Source organism: Phyllobates terribilis, unplaced genomic scaffold (genome assembly GCF_046119375.1).
Source record: "Phyllobates terribilis strain yellow unplaced genomic scaffold, ASM4611937v1 Scaffold_4__5_contigs__length_816908805, whole genome shotgun sequence".
Taxonomy (NCBI): Eukaryota; Metazoa; Chordata; class Amphibia; order Anura; family Dendrobatidae; genus Phyllobates; species Phyllobates terribilis.
The window spans coordinates 705,246,899-705,259,716 of NW_027362764.1; the positions used below are offsets into that span (position 1 = coordinate 705,246,899).

The following is a 12,818-nucleotide window of genomic DNA, read 5'->3' on the forward strand; positions in this document are numbered from 1 at the left end:
CTGGAAGCCCGACTTCATGAAATCCTAAAAAACCCTTCTCCTTTCTGGCGGTTCAACTCGCTAGAACTTCGAGTCCCCGGAAGCTGCCTGTGAGACCTCCTGACACTAGAGGGCGGTATTCTGAGCAGGCTTCACACGTCGTCTTCGTTTTGATCTCCAACAAAATGGCGTCCATCCATTCCCTGCTATGTGTCCTGTCCTGACGTTACAACGTAGCTCTTTCCCCCTAGCAACCTGATGTTCTGCTCCGCTATTGGCTAAGACAGAGTGGACGTTGAATCACCATAGTAACGGCAAGCGGCCGCCAGTTGTGTTTTCGTCGTGTGCACAGGACTGTCCGCGTCTCCGCGCAGGTAAATAGATGGGAGTCCACTGGCGCTGCGATTACTACTGCTGCTGCTGTTTAGTTTTATGTTGCGATTTAGGAGGCCATAAAAAGTCCTGAAGTTTCTATAGTTCCTCCCTGCTGTGCTTATCATGTGCAGCCACTGGGTGGCGCCAGATTCGCAGCTGACAGTGAAGTCTATGGCAGCCGGTTGTGTGCAGGATCCTGCTGCTGGCACAGACTGTCTGCAGATCATGGGCCTCTATAGGGATGTGCTGGGTGAGAGCTGCCCGACATGGAGGGCTGGAGTTATGCATTTGTTCCCAGTCACAGAGCAGGGGACTGGACATCACACATGATGATGGAGATCTGCAGTTGTCAGGGGGTGCAGGGAGACTGAGGAGGAGAGCAGGAGATCTGCAGATCACACCGCCTGATCAATCACTTACAGACTGTGCAGCACAACGTTTCCAGTGAAGACTATTTAGAAAGTTGGTTAAAGGCGTTGTCTCCAGTCCATAAATAGTTAAAATTGCAATTCTTCTCTTATTAAAAATCCCCTCTGCTCTCAAGAACAAAAGGATTATTAATTCTATAGTGCAGCTTTTCCCAACTCATGTTCTCGGGATTTCCATGATATTGCACAGGAGATAATTCCATTACCTGTATAATAAAGAAATCCTGAAAACGTGATCTGTTCTTGGTCCGCGGGGACTGGAGTTATGAAACACTGCTATAGCGTACAGCTGGTTTCCTAGGTTACTGGCCACCCTAATGTTGCCATAGCTTACAGCTGCTTTCCTAGGTTACTGGCCACCCAGTCGCTGCTATAGCGTACAGCTGGTTTCCTAGGTTACTGGACACCCTGATGCTGTTATAGCGTGCAGCTGGTTTCCTAGGTTACGGCCCCCCTGATGCTGCTATAGCGTATAGCTGGTTTCTTAGGTTACAGGCCACCCTAACGCTGCTATAGCGTACAGCTGGTTTCCTAGGTTACTGGCCACCCTGATGCTGCTATAGTGTACAGCTGGTTTCCTAGGTTACCGGCCACCCTGACACTGCTATAGTGTACAGCTGGTTTCCTAGGTTACTGGCCACCCTGACACTGCTATAGTGTACAGCTGGTTTCCTAGGTTACTGGCCACCCTGACACTGCTATAGTCTACAGCTGGTTGCCTAGGTTACCGGCCACCCTGCAGTCTCAGTAGTTGGACAGTTACCTAGGTAAGGATCACATGAAACCAGGCTCTGTGAAGCTGGATCTAAACAGCCTCAGTCTCCCAAGCTGCATCAACAAAGCTGTCTCTGTTGGGCGATCAGCGACATGACTGGTCTGAGCTGTCAGTCCCCGGGAGCAAACTTCCGACAGCAAACCAGGGAGCCGGGAGCGATGTACTCCTGAAGATACAATTTGAGTAAAAACCCCTGTAACTTGCATTTAGGAAACAAGTAAAAGAATGTTAAAAAAGAAAAAGAAAATGTGCAAAGCTGTACAAAGGCCTTAAAGAGAATATAACATTATATACATTCTCTTAAAGAGAATATAAATAATGTTTTAATTTTTTTAAATAATTTAGACTTTTTTTAATGGTATAAAATATGAAAAATCATTAACAGTTTAACACTAGGGGGCGCAGTTGCTGAAATAGCAATGAAAACTGCTCGCTCGCATTACGACTGCTGTAAAAGTGTTCTGTTAGTTGGCGCTGCACTGCTCGCTGTATAACACATGATAGGATTAGATACATGGCCTGTGTCACATATGATCGGATTAGATACATGGCTTGTGGCAGACGATAAGATTAGATACATGGCCTGTGACAGATGATAGGATCAGCTACATGGCCTGTGGCTGACGATAGGATCAACTACATGGCCTGTGGCTGACGATAGGATCAGCTACATGGCCTGTGGCTGACGATGGGATCAGCTACATGGCCTGTGGCTGACGATGGGATCAGCTACATGGCCTGTGGCTGACGAGAGGGTCAGCTACATGGCCTGTGGCTGACGATAGGATCAGCTACATGGCCTGTGGCTCACGATAGGATCAGCTACATGGCCTGTGGCTCACGATAGGATCAGCTACATGGCCTGTGGCTCACGATAGGATCAGCTACATGGCCTGTGGCAGACGATAGGATCAGCTACATGGCCTGTGGCTGACGATAGGATCAGCTACATGGCCTGTGGCTCACGATAAGATCAGCTACATGGCCTGTGGCTCAAGATAAGATCAGCTACATGGCCTGTGGCTCACGATAGGATCAGCTACATGGCCTGTGGCTCACGATAGGATCAGCTACATGGCCTGTGGCTCACGATAGGATCAGCTACATGGCCTGTGGCTCACGATAGGATCAGCTACATGGCCTGTGGCTCACGATAGGATCAGCTACATGGCCTGTGGCTCACGATAGGATCAGCTACATGGTCAGGGAAACTGCATCACACATGACATTCTTAGATACAAGGTTATTGGTGAAGATGTTACCTCTGTAGTTCTGCTCTCATTGCTCAGAACAGGGCCGCTCTGATGCTCCGCTCGCTGCCTCTGCCCATCATCTCCTGTCACAGTTCGCTGCTAAACACTGTGAGCAGTGATGGGGCCAATGGTAGGTCAGAGCGCCGTTCTGGACTACAATAAGAAGTCGTCTGACTTCCCCCACAGGTGTGATCTTGACAACCCAGGGGACGTGCCCAGTTCAACCCAGATATAGTTGAGCGAATTTGCGGCGTGTAAGTGTTGTATTCAGACAATTACACACCAGAAAATAAAAATGGCTGGCCCCAGTGGCTGCAGAAAAAATAGGTAAATTCATGTTTAAACATCACATTTTATCTTGTTTTTATTTTTTTTATAAATATATGATTATATAATTATTAATGCAAAGTTCAAAGCCACAAAGCGTTACCTTTAAATTCACAGCCTGTCAGTTTCTGACATGGAAAGAGCACAGATTTGTGGTGGATGTTTCTCATTTAGTTCCGTGTGAAATAAGGGATCTACAATCCAGTCCTAGTCGAGCAATTTTGTTTGCAGTTTCCAACCATACCTGCAGGTGCAGATCTTCACCTGAGCGTTCCCCTGGTACCCCCATTCTGACACTTTCTGAGTCCCCTAATGGTCTCGGTCCATTGTCGCTGCATCATTGTCAGGTATCAGAATCCAGAGACTACATGGATCCCCCCGGAAACTGTGGCTTGTAGATTTATTCTATTGAATTAGGGCCATAATTCGAGTGTGGACTCGAGAACATTCAACCTGCAAATCTGCATCGTATATTCAGAGGTCGGCCTCAGATTGCTGCTTATTCCACTGCAAATACACACCTGATTTTTCCACAGTGATGTATCTGTCGTTGACTGTTTTCTACAGCGTATTGGAAAATGCACATTATGTACTTGTGAGATGCCATCGAAGGGGGAAAAGCGCACTTTTAGACTGTAAATTCTGCTTTTAAATGTTTGTGAACCCAAAGAATTACTCACTGTTTCCATTTATCCAAGCAATGAGTGGGATCTACCAAGGAACGACCAAAACCTGCGAAATACCAGTCGATCACCTCGATTACAAGTTCATTGAAGAATGTAAGGACATCAAACACCTTGAAAAGATCTTGAGAGTTTTGAGGTAACGCTTCATATATTCACCTAGGCTTCACTCAGACATACCTTTTTCACTGAGCACGCACCCATTACAGTTCATGTGGTTATTGAGTTGTCTGTATAAAAAAAAAAATATGGACAGAGAGTGTGCAGACCCCCTTTCCACCCCAAAAATGGAAACCTCAGTTTTTTATATGGGTCAGGTCTCAAACTTGTGCATTGAACTCAATGGGTCCATGAAAAATGCGCAGCACACATTTAAGTGCTGTTTTTCGATTTATTGGGGTGGAAATTAGTAAAAATAAACACATGGACCAAAAAAAAAGTTTAGTTTTTTTTTTCTCATATCATAGAATCATAGAATGGTAGAGTTGGAAGGGACCTCCTGGGTCATCTGGTCCAACCCCCTGCTCAAAGCAGGATTCACTAGATCATCTCAGACAGATGTCTGTCCAGCCTCTGTTTGAAGACGTCCATTGAAGGGGAACTCACCACCTCTCGTGGCAGCCTGTTCCACTCATTAATCACCCTCACTGTCAAAAAGTTTTTTCTAATATCTAATCTGTGTCTCCTCCCATTTAGTTTCATCCCATTGCTTCTAGTCTTTCCTTGTGCAAATGAGTATAAAGATGATCCTTCTACAATGTGACAGCCCTTGACATATTTGTAGACAGCTATTAAGTCTCCTCTCAGTCTTCTTTTTTGCAAGCTAAACATTCCCAAATCCTGCAACCGTTCCTCATAGGACATGGTTTGCAGACCAGTCACCATTCTGGTCGCTCTTCTCTGAACTTGCTCCAGTTTGTCGGTCTTTTTTAAAATGTGGTGCCCAAAACTGTACACAGTATTCCAGATGAGGTCTGACCAAAGAGGAGTAAAGACCGATAATGACTTCACGTGATCTAGACTGTATGCTTCTGTTAATACATCCCAGAATTGTATTTGCCTTTTTTGCTGCTGCATCACACTGTTGACTCATGTTCAGTCTATGATCTATTAGTATACCTAAGTCTTTTTCACATGTACTGTTGCTTAGCTCTATTCCTCCCATTCTGTATATGCTTTTTTCATTTTTATTGCCCAGATGTAGTACTTTGCATTTTTCCCTGTTAAAAACCATTCTGTTGGTTGCTGCCCACTGCTCCAGTTTATTTAGGTCTTTTTGAATCCTCTCTCTCTCTTCTCTAGTATTAGCTATCCCTCCTAGCTTTGTGTCATCAGCAAATTTAATCAGTTTACCCTCAATTCCTTCATCTAAATCATTGATAAAGATGTTGAACAATACAGGTCCCAGGACGGAGCCCTGTGGTACCCCACTTGAGACATTCATCCAGCTGGATGTGAAGCCATTTACAACCACCCTTTGAGTCCGATCACTAAGCCAGTTATGAATCCACCTAACAGTTGCCTGGTCCATTGCATACTTGGTCATTTTTTCAATAAGGATGGTGTGAGAGACTTTGTCAAATGCTTTGCTGAAGTCAAGATATACTATATCTACAGCATTTCCCTGATCCACCCAGTCAGTGATTCTGTCATAGAAGGAAATTAAGTTAGTCTGACATGACTTGTTAGTTACAAACCCATGCTGACTCTGGTTAATCACTTCATTCTTATCCATGTACTTACATACATGTTGTTTAATAATTTGTTCAAAGATCTTTCCTGGTATAGAAGTCAGACTCACCGGCCTATAGTTCCCTGGGTCCACCTTCTTCCCCTTTTTGAAGATAGGAACAACATTTGCTCTTCTCCAGTCTTCTGGGACTTCTCCTGTTCTCCAAGAATTTTCAAAGATTATGGAGAGTGGTTCTAAAATTTCTTCTACGATCTCCTTCAGTACTCTGGGGTGTAATTCATCTGGACCTGGAGACTTGAACTCATTTATGTTAGCTAAATATTCCCTCACAATCTTTCTGTTTACAGATAACTTGGATTCCTCTATTCCTTTAAAAGGACAGTGAAGATCAGTTGATGTTACATTTTCTTTCTGAGAGAAAACAGATGCAAAATAGGAATTAAAAAGTTCGGCCTTCTCAACATCCTCTCTTACCATTTCTCCATTTTCATCCTGTAAAAATCCTATAGCATCTTTGACTTTTCTTTTACTTTTGACATACCCCCAAAATCCTTTTTTATTGCTTTTGACATCTCTTGCAAGCCTTAATTCATTGTCACCTTTAGCTAACCTGATACGTGCCCTACAGGATCTGCAGACTGCATTATAATCTTCTTTAGGTATGCCTCCCTCTTTCCATTTAATAAACATTTCTTTCTTTCTTTTTAGCATGTGTTTAAGTTCTGTGTTCATCCATCCTGGTTTCCTTAAATGCTTCCCATTCTTCCTACTTTTCGGGATTGTTAACGATTGTGCTTTGAGAATCTCATTTTTAAAAATTTCCCATCCTTCCTGGACATTTTTGTCCTTAAGGACATCCAGCCATTGGATCCCTCCTATTCTCTTTCTGAGTCTCTTAAAATCTGCCTTTCTAAAATCTAACCTTGAAGTTTGAGTCTTCACATGTCTTCCTCCTCTAGTTATCCAAAATTCTATAATAGCATGATCGCTGCCTCCTAGGGTCCCAGCCACCTTTACCTCCTCAACCATTTCCTCTCTGTTTATAAGGATTAGATCCAAAGTAGCAGATCCCCTTGTTTTCTCCCCTACCTTTTGGAAGATAAAGTTGTCAGCAAGAGAGGATAAGAATTTGCTTGACCTGTTAGTTTTACTTGAGAGAGATTCCCAACAAATGTCTGGATAGTTGAAATCTCCCATGACCACTACGTCATATTTTTTGGAGAACTTGGTCATTTGATACATAAAGAGTTCATCCATATCTTCAGCTTGCCCAGGTGGCCTGTAGTAAATGCCTACAATGGTGTCCTTTCCGTTGTTCTCTCCTTGTATTCTTACCCAAACAGTTTCCACAGAACTCCCAGTCTCTGAAGCTTCAATCTCTGTGCAGATATACGCTTTTCTAACATACAATGCGACACCTCCTCCTCGTTTATCAAGTCTGTTTCTTGCAAATAAGTTGTATCCTTTTAGCCTTTTATTCCAATCATGTGTATCGTCCCACCAAGTTTCAGTGATTCCAATGACATCATATTCCTTTTCCTGCATTAGTAGTTCCAATTCTCCTTGTTTGTTGCCCATGCTTTGTGCATTTGTATAAAAACATTTTAGTTTGTGATTGGTTTCTCTTCCTCTCATATTTTTATTATTTAAATTGTTTTGTCTTTGTTCTTCCTTTCCACTTCCAGTAGCAGAGATCTCAATAGTATTTGTCAGCTGTATGGCTTTTTCTGGCCTTTTGCTTCCCTTCCCACATTGTTCTAGTTTAAAGCTCTTCTGATGAGTGTAGCAAGGCGACTTCCAAATACATGTTTTCCAGTCTTCGTAAGGTGCACCCCATCTCTAGCAAGTAGTCCATCGTATAGGTAATTCATTCCGTGATCCAGAAATCCAAATCCTTGTTGACGGCACCATCGACGTAGCCAGTTGTTCACCTGTAGAATCTTATTCCACCTCATTGTTCCATGGCCATCCACTGGGAGGATGGATGAGAAGACCACCTGCGCTCCCAATTCTTTCACTTTCTTGCCTAAGTCTTCAAAGTCACTGCAGATGGTTTCCAGGTCCTTTCTTGCGGTGTCATTTGTCCCCACATGTATTAGCAGGAATGGGTATTGATCTGTAGGTCTGAAGAGTCTTGATATCCTGTCAGACACATCTTTAATTTTTGCTCCTGGAAGACAGCACATTTCTCTTGAGGTTATGTCTGGTCTGCAGATAGCGGCCTCTGTTCCTCTTAACAGGGAATCCCCCATGACCACCACTCTCCGTTTTTTCTTCACAACATTCTTCTTTCTCCATCCAGGAGGATTCTGAGGGCTTACAAGGTTATTCATTGCTGGCAAAGTCTTATCTTGCTGTATTTCTTCATGGTTCTCCTGCGTGAGAGCCTGGTACTGGTTCCTGAGCAGTATGGGTGCTGACTGCCTCTCGATCCTCCTGCTTCTGTGGGTCACATGCTTCCATTCCTCTGTTTCGTCAGGTGCAGTTCGAATTTCTTCTCTTTCTGAATCATGAAGAGATAATTCTGCTCTGTCTAAGAACTCTTCACCTTCCTTAATGATTTTCAAGGTAGTTAACCTCTCTTCTAGATTTCGCAACTTTTCCTCCAACAGGGACACAAGCTTGCATTTCTGGCATGTGAAGTTTGGCTTTTCCACTGGCAAGTCTGTGAACATGTAGCAGGATATGCAGCTCACCAAATGGCTCCTGGACTCTTCCATGTTCTTATTGTTAATGTTCTGAAAACAGTGAAAAAAGCTTAAAAAAAAAAAAAAAAAAAAGCTTCAAAATGCGCGCGCCGGTAGGCGCGCGGTTTACCGATGTCCTCTTTTCAGCTCCAACAGCCAAAATCCAGTGTTCTTTGAGCTCGCGGAGACTCTTCACTTACCCCAAAATGCAGTGGGAATATGCAAATTATCTCCTCAGGACTCCTCCCCTGGTTTTGTCCCTATAAACAGAACAATATGTACAGAGCCGGTCTTATCCTGTACTGCTCCTATGGACATGAGACCTTGATGGCAGTCAATAACTGGCAGCAGCAGTCACATTCCCACCCCTGACGAAATAGGACGCAAAGAGACCAGCTGGGAACCCTCGTAGTGCTACAGAAGAGTGGCAGGGATCCGGTAGATGTGTATAGTTGTTTTAAAGCCCATGCTGTGTCTGATCTTAAGGCAAAAAATCAGAAGTGCTAGACAGCCCCTTTAAACTGTTTCTTTGTCTGTCAGGTCCTTTGTTGAGATCGAAGGTCTCCCAACCTTTGTGGCATCTGATGAGATGGTTGGGAAATCCCAGCAGAGAATGCATGGTGAGGTGGCCTTACACCAAGATACACAGGGCCAAAATTAAAAACATGGACAAAGTCACGGGCCAACCTTGATATTTATTTAAAAAAAAAAATGTGTACGATTGAGGAAGTTTTCCCTTATCAAATATGGAAACAAACTTAAAGGGATTGTCCCACAAATAAAGTACATTTTCTTTATTAAATCTTAAGATGCAGAATACATGACCGGAGCATTGGGTATTTCCTCGCGGACAAGGGCGTACAAAGAAATCATAGGGTCCCAGAGCAGAAATTATATTTGGACCCTGCCCCCCCCTCCAACAAAAAAACATAATATTTGGTGGGTTCACAGCAGGGCTGTAGAGTCGGTAAGCCAAACCTCCTACTCCGACTCCTCAATTTCCATGACTCCGACTCCACGACTCCCTCATACATGGCTCATGTTTAAGTGATAAATTTACTGTAGCACAGATTCATCTCAGCTAAAAGTCTAGACCCCTAGATCAGGAATAGGACAGACATTTATAGGACATTTCATAACTTTCCCAAATTCTTTTGAAAAAATATTCCCCACAAACTGCATTAAATTACTGTACCCAATTTATTATATATTTTAGAAATCATAGAATCCTAGAATGGTAGAGTTGGAGGGGACCTCCTGGGTCATCTGGTCCAACCTCTGCTCAATGCAGGATTCACTAAATCATCTCAGACAGATGTCTGTCCAGCCTCTTAAGACTTCCATTGAAGGGGAACTCCCCACCTCTCGTGGCAGCCTGTTCCACTCATTAATCACCCTAACTGTCAAAAAGTTTTTTCTAATATCTAATCGGTGTCTTCTCCCATTTAGTTTCATCCCATTGCTTCTAGTCTTTCCTTGTGCAAATGAGAATAAAGATGATCCTTCTACAATGTGACATCCCTTGAGATATTTGTAGACAGCTATTAAGTCTCCTCTCAGTCTTCTTTTTGCAAGCTAAACATTCCCAAATCCTGTAACCGTTCCTCATAGGACATGGTTTGCAGACCAGTCACCATTCTGGTCGCTCTTCTCTGAACTTGCTCCAGTTTGTCGGTCTTTTTTAAAATGTGGTGCCCAAAACTGTACACAGTATTCCAGATGAGGTCTGACCAAAGAGGAGTAAAGACCGATAATGACTTCACGTGATCTAGACTGTATGCTTCTGTTAATACATCCCAGAATTGTATTTGCCTTTTTTGCTGCTGCATCACACTGTTGACTCATGTTCAGTCTATGATCTATTAGTATACCTAAGTCTTTTTCACATGTACTGTTGCTTAGCTCTATTCCTCCCATTCTGTATATGCTTTTTTCATTTTTATTGCTCAGATGTAGTACTTAGCATTGTACCCTGTTAAAAACCATTCTGTTAGTTGCTGCCCACTGCTCCAGTTTATTTAGGTCTTTTTGAATCCTCTCATAGTTGGAGTCTGTATAAAATGGACCAACCCCGACTCCTAAAATATATAATAAATTGGGGAGTCGGATGGGCAAAATGTGCTCCGACTCCACAGCCCTGGGTCACAGAAGAGCATATCTTACAACTTTGCAGAGCTTACAAAGTAATTTTCCTTCTATTGAAGCCCCTAGATTGCCCTTTCATTGCCCCCATAAAGTATGATGCCAACAAAAGTGTCCCCCAAACACAGTATGATACCACCAGATTGACTTCCTCCACACGTCGTTTATGGTGACCCTACTGTACCCCCCTTCAACTCCTATGGCAAAGTATGGTGACCCCAACACAGTATGATGCCCGAACTGTGATCCCTATACAGCCCCCCACACAGCATAATGGCCCCACATAGTCCTCCACACAGTATAATGGGCTCCACAGATTTCTCCATACAGAATAAATGGGCCCCACATAGTCCTCTGTACAGTATAATGGCCCCACATAGTCCTCCATACAGTGTAATGTGGCTATATAGTCCTCCATACAGAATAATGGCCCCTCATAGTCCTCCGTACAGAATAATGGCCCCACATAGTCCTCCATACAGTATATTGGGCCCCACATAGTCCTCTATACAGTATATTGGGCCCCTCATAGTCCTCTATACAGTATATTGGGCCCCACATAGTCCTCTATGCAGTATAATGGGCCCCACATAGTCCTCTATACAGTATAATGGGCACCACATAGTCCTCTGTACACTATAATGGGCTCCACAGATTTCTCCATACAGAATAAAAGGGGCCCCACATAGTCCTCCGTACAGTATAATGGCCCCACATAGTCCTCCATACGGTGTAATGGGGCTATATAGTCCTCCATACAGTTTAATGGGCCCCACATAGTCCTCTATACAGAATAATGGCCCCACATAGTCCTCCATACAGTATATTGGGCCCCACATAGTCCTCTATACAGTATAATGGGCCCCACATAGTCCTCTATACAGTATAATGGGCCCCACATAGTCCTCCATACAGAATAATGGACCCCACATGGTCCTCCATACCGAATAATGGACCCCACATAGTCCTCCATACAGAACAATGGACCCCACATAGTCCTCCATACAGAACAATGGACCCCACATAGTCCTCCATACAGAACAATGGACCCCACATAGTCCTCCATACAGAACAATGGACCCCACATAGTCCTCCATACAGAACAATGGACCCCACATAGTCCTACATACAGAACAATGGACCCTACATAGTCCTCCATACAGAACAATGGACCCCACATAGTCCTTGATACAGTATAATAGCCCCACATAGTCCTCCATACGGTATAATGGGCCCCACATAGTCCTCCATACAGAATAACGACCCCACCTAGTCCTCCATACAGAATAATGACCCCACATAGTCCTCCATACAGTATAATGGCCCCACATAGTCCTCCATACAGAATAATGGGCCCCACATAGTCCTCCATACAGAATAATGCCCCCATATAGTCCTCCATACAGAATAATGACCCCACATAGTCCTCCATACAGAATAATGACCCCACATAGTCCTCCATACAGTATAATGGCCCCACATAGTCCTCCATACAGAATAATGGGCCCCACATAGTCCTCCATACAGAATAATGCCCCCACATAGTCCTCCATACAGAATAACGACCCCACATAGTCCTCCATATGGCGTCGCGGGCCAAATATAATCACCGTGAGGGACAGATTTGAAACGCGGGCCAGAGTCTGACATGTATCCCTTAGAGAAAGCAGCACAATGTGCGGGCACTGAGTGTATTGTCATCGTGCGGGCACTGAGTGTATTGTCATCGTGCGGGCACTGAGTGTATTGTCATCGTGCGGGCACTGAGTGTATTGTCATCGTGCGGGCACTGAGTGTATGGTCATCGTGCGGGCACTGAGTGTATGGTCATCGTGCGGGCACTGAGTGTATGGTCATCGTGCGGGCACTGAGTGTATTGTCATCGTGCGGGCACTGAGTGTATTGTCATCGTGCGGGCACTGAGTGTATTGTCATCGTGCGGGCACTGAGTGTATTGTCATCGTGCGGGCACTGAGTGTATTGTCATCGTGCGGGCACTGAGTGTATTGTCATAGTGCGGGCACTGAGTGTATTGTCATAGTGCGGGCACTGAGTGTATTGTCATAGTGCGGGCACTGTGTGTATTGTCATAGTGCGGGCACTGTGTGTATTGTCATAGTGCGGGCACTGTGTGTATTGTCATAGTGCGGGCACTGTGTGTATTGTCATCGTGCGGGCACTGTGTGTATTGTCATCGTGCCGGCACTGTGTGTATTGTCATCGTGCGGGCACTGTGTGTATTGTCATCGTGCGGGCACTGTGTGTATTGTCATCGTGCGGGCACTGTGTGTATTGTCATCGTGCGGGCACTGTGTGTATTGTCATCGTGCGGGCACTGTGTGTATTGTCATCGTGCGGGCACTGTGTGTATTGTCATCGTGCGGGCACTGTGTGTATTGTCATCGTGCGGGCACTGAGTGTATTGTGATCGTGCCGGCACTGAGTGTATTGTGATCGTGCCGGCACTGAGTGTATT

The 12,818-nt window shown here is 44.4% G+C and overlaps 1 protein-coding gene across 2 annotated transcripts in view; it reads left to right on the top strand.

Moving 5' to 3' along the window:
• Positions 1–242: 242 nt before the first annotated feature.
• The window catches only part of SPAG1 (sperm associated antigen 1), an 84,464-nt gene continuing 71,888 nt past the window's right edge, over positions 243–12,818 (top strand). Inside the window, exons 1-2 of one of the 2 annotated variants that reach the window (XM_073679623.1) lie at positions 243–353; positions 3,836–3,959. In XM_073679623.1, coding sequence (XP_073535724.1) covers positions 3,838–3,959 — 122 coding nt within the window. In that variant the 5' untranslated portion in view covers positions 243–353; positions 3,836–3,837. Of the gene's footprint in view, positions 354–3,833; positions 3,960–12,818 lie in introns of those variants that run through there. The other variant, XM_073679624.1, reaches the window with a different exon arrangement.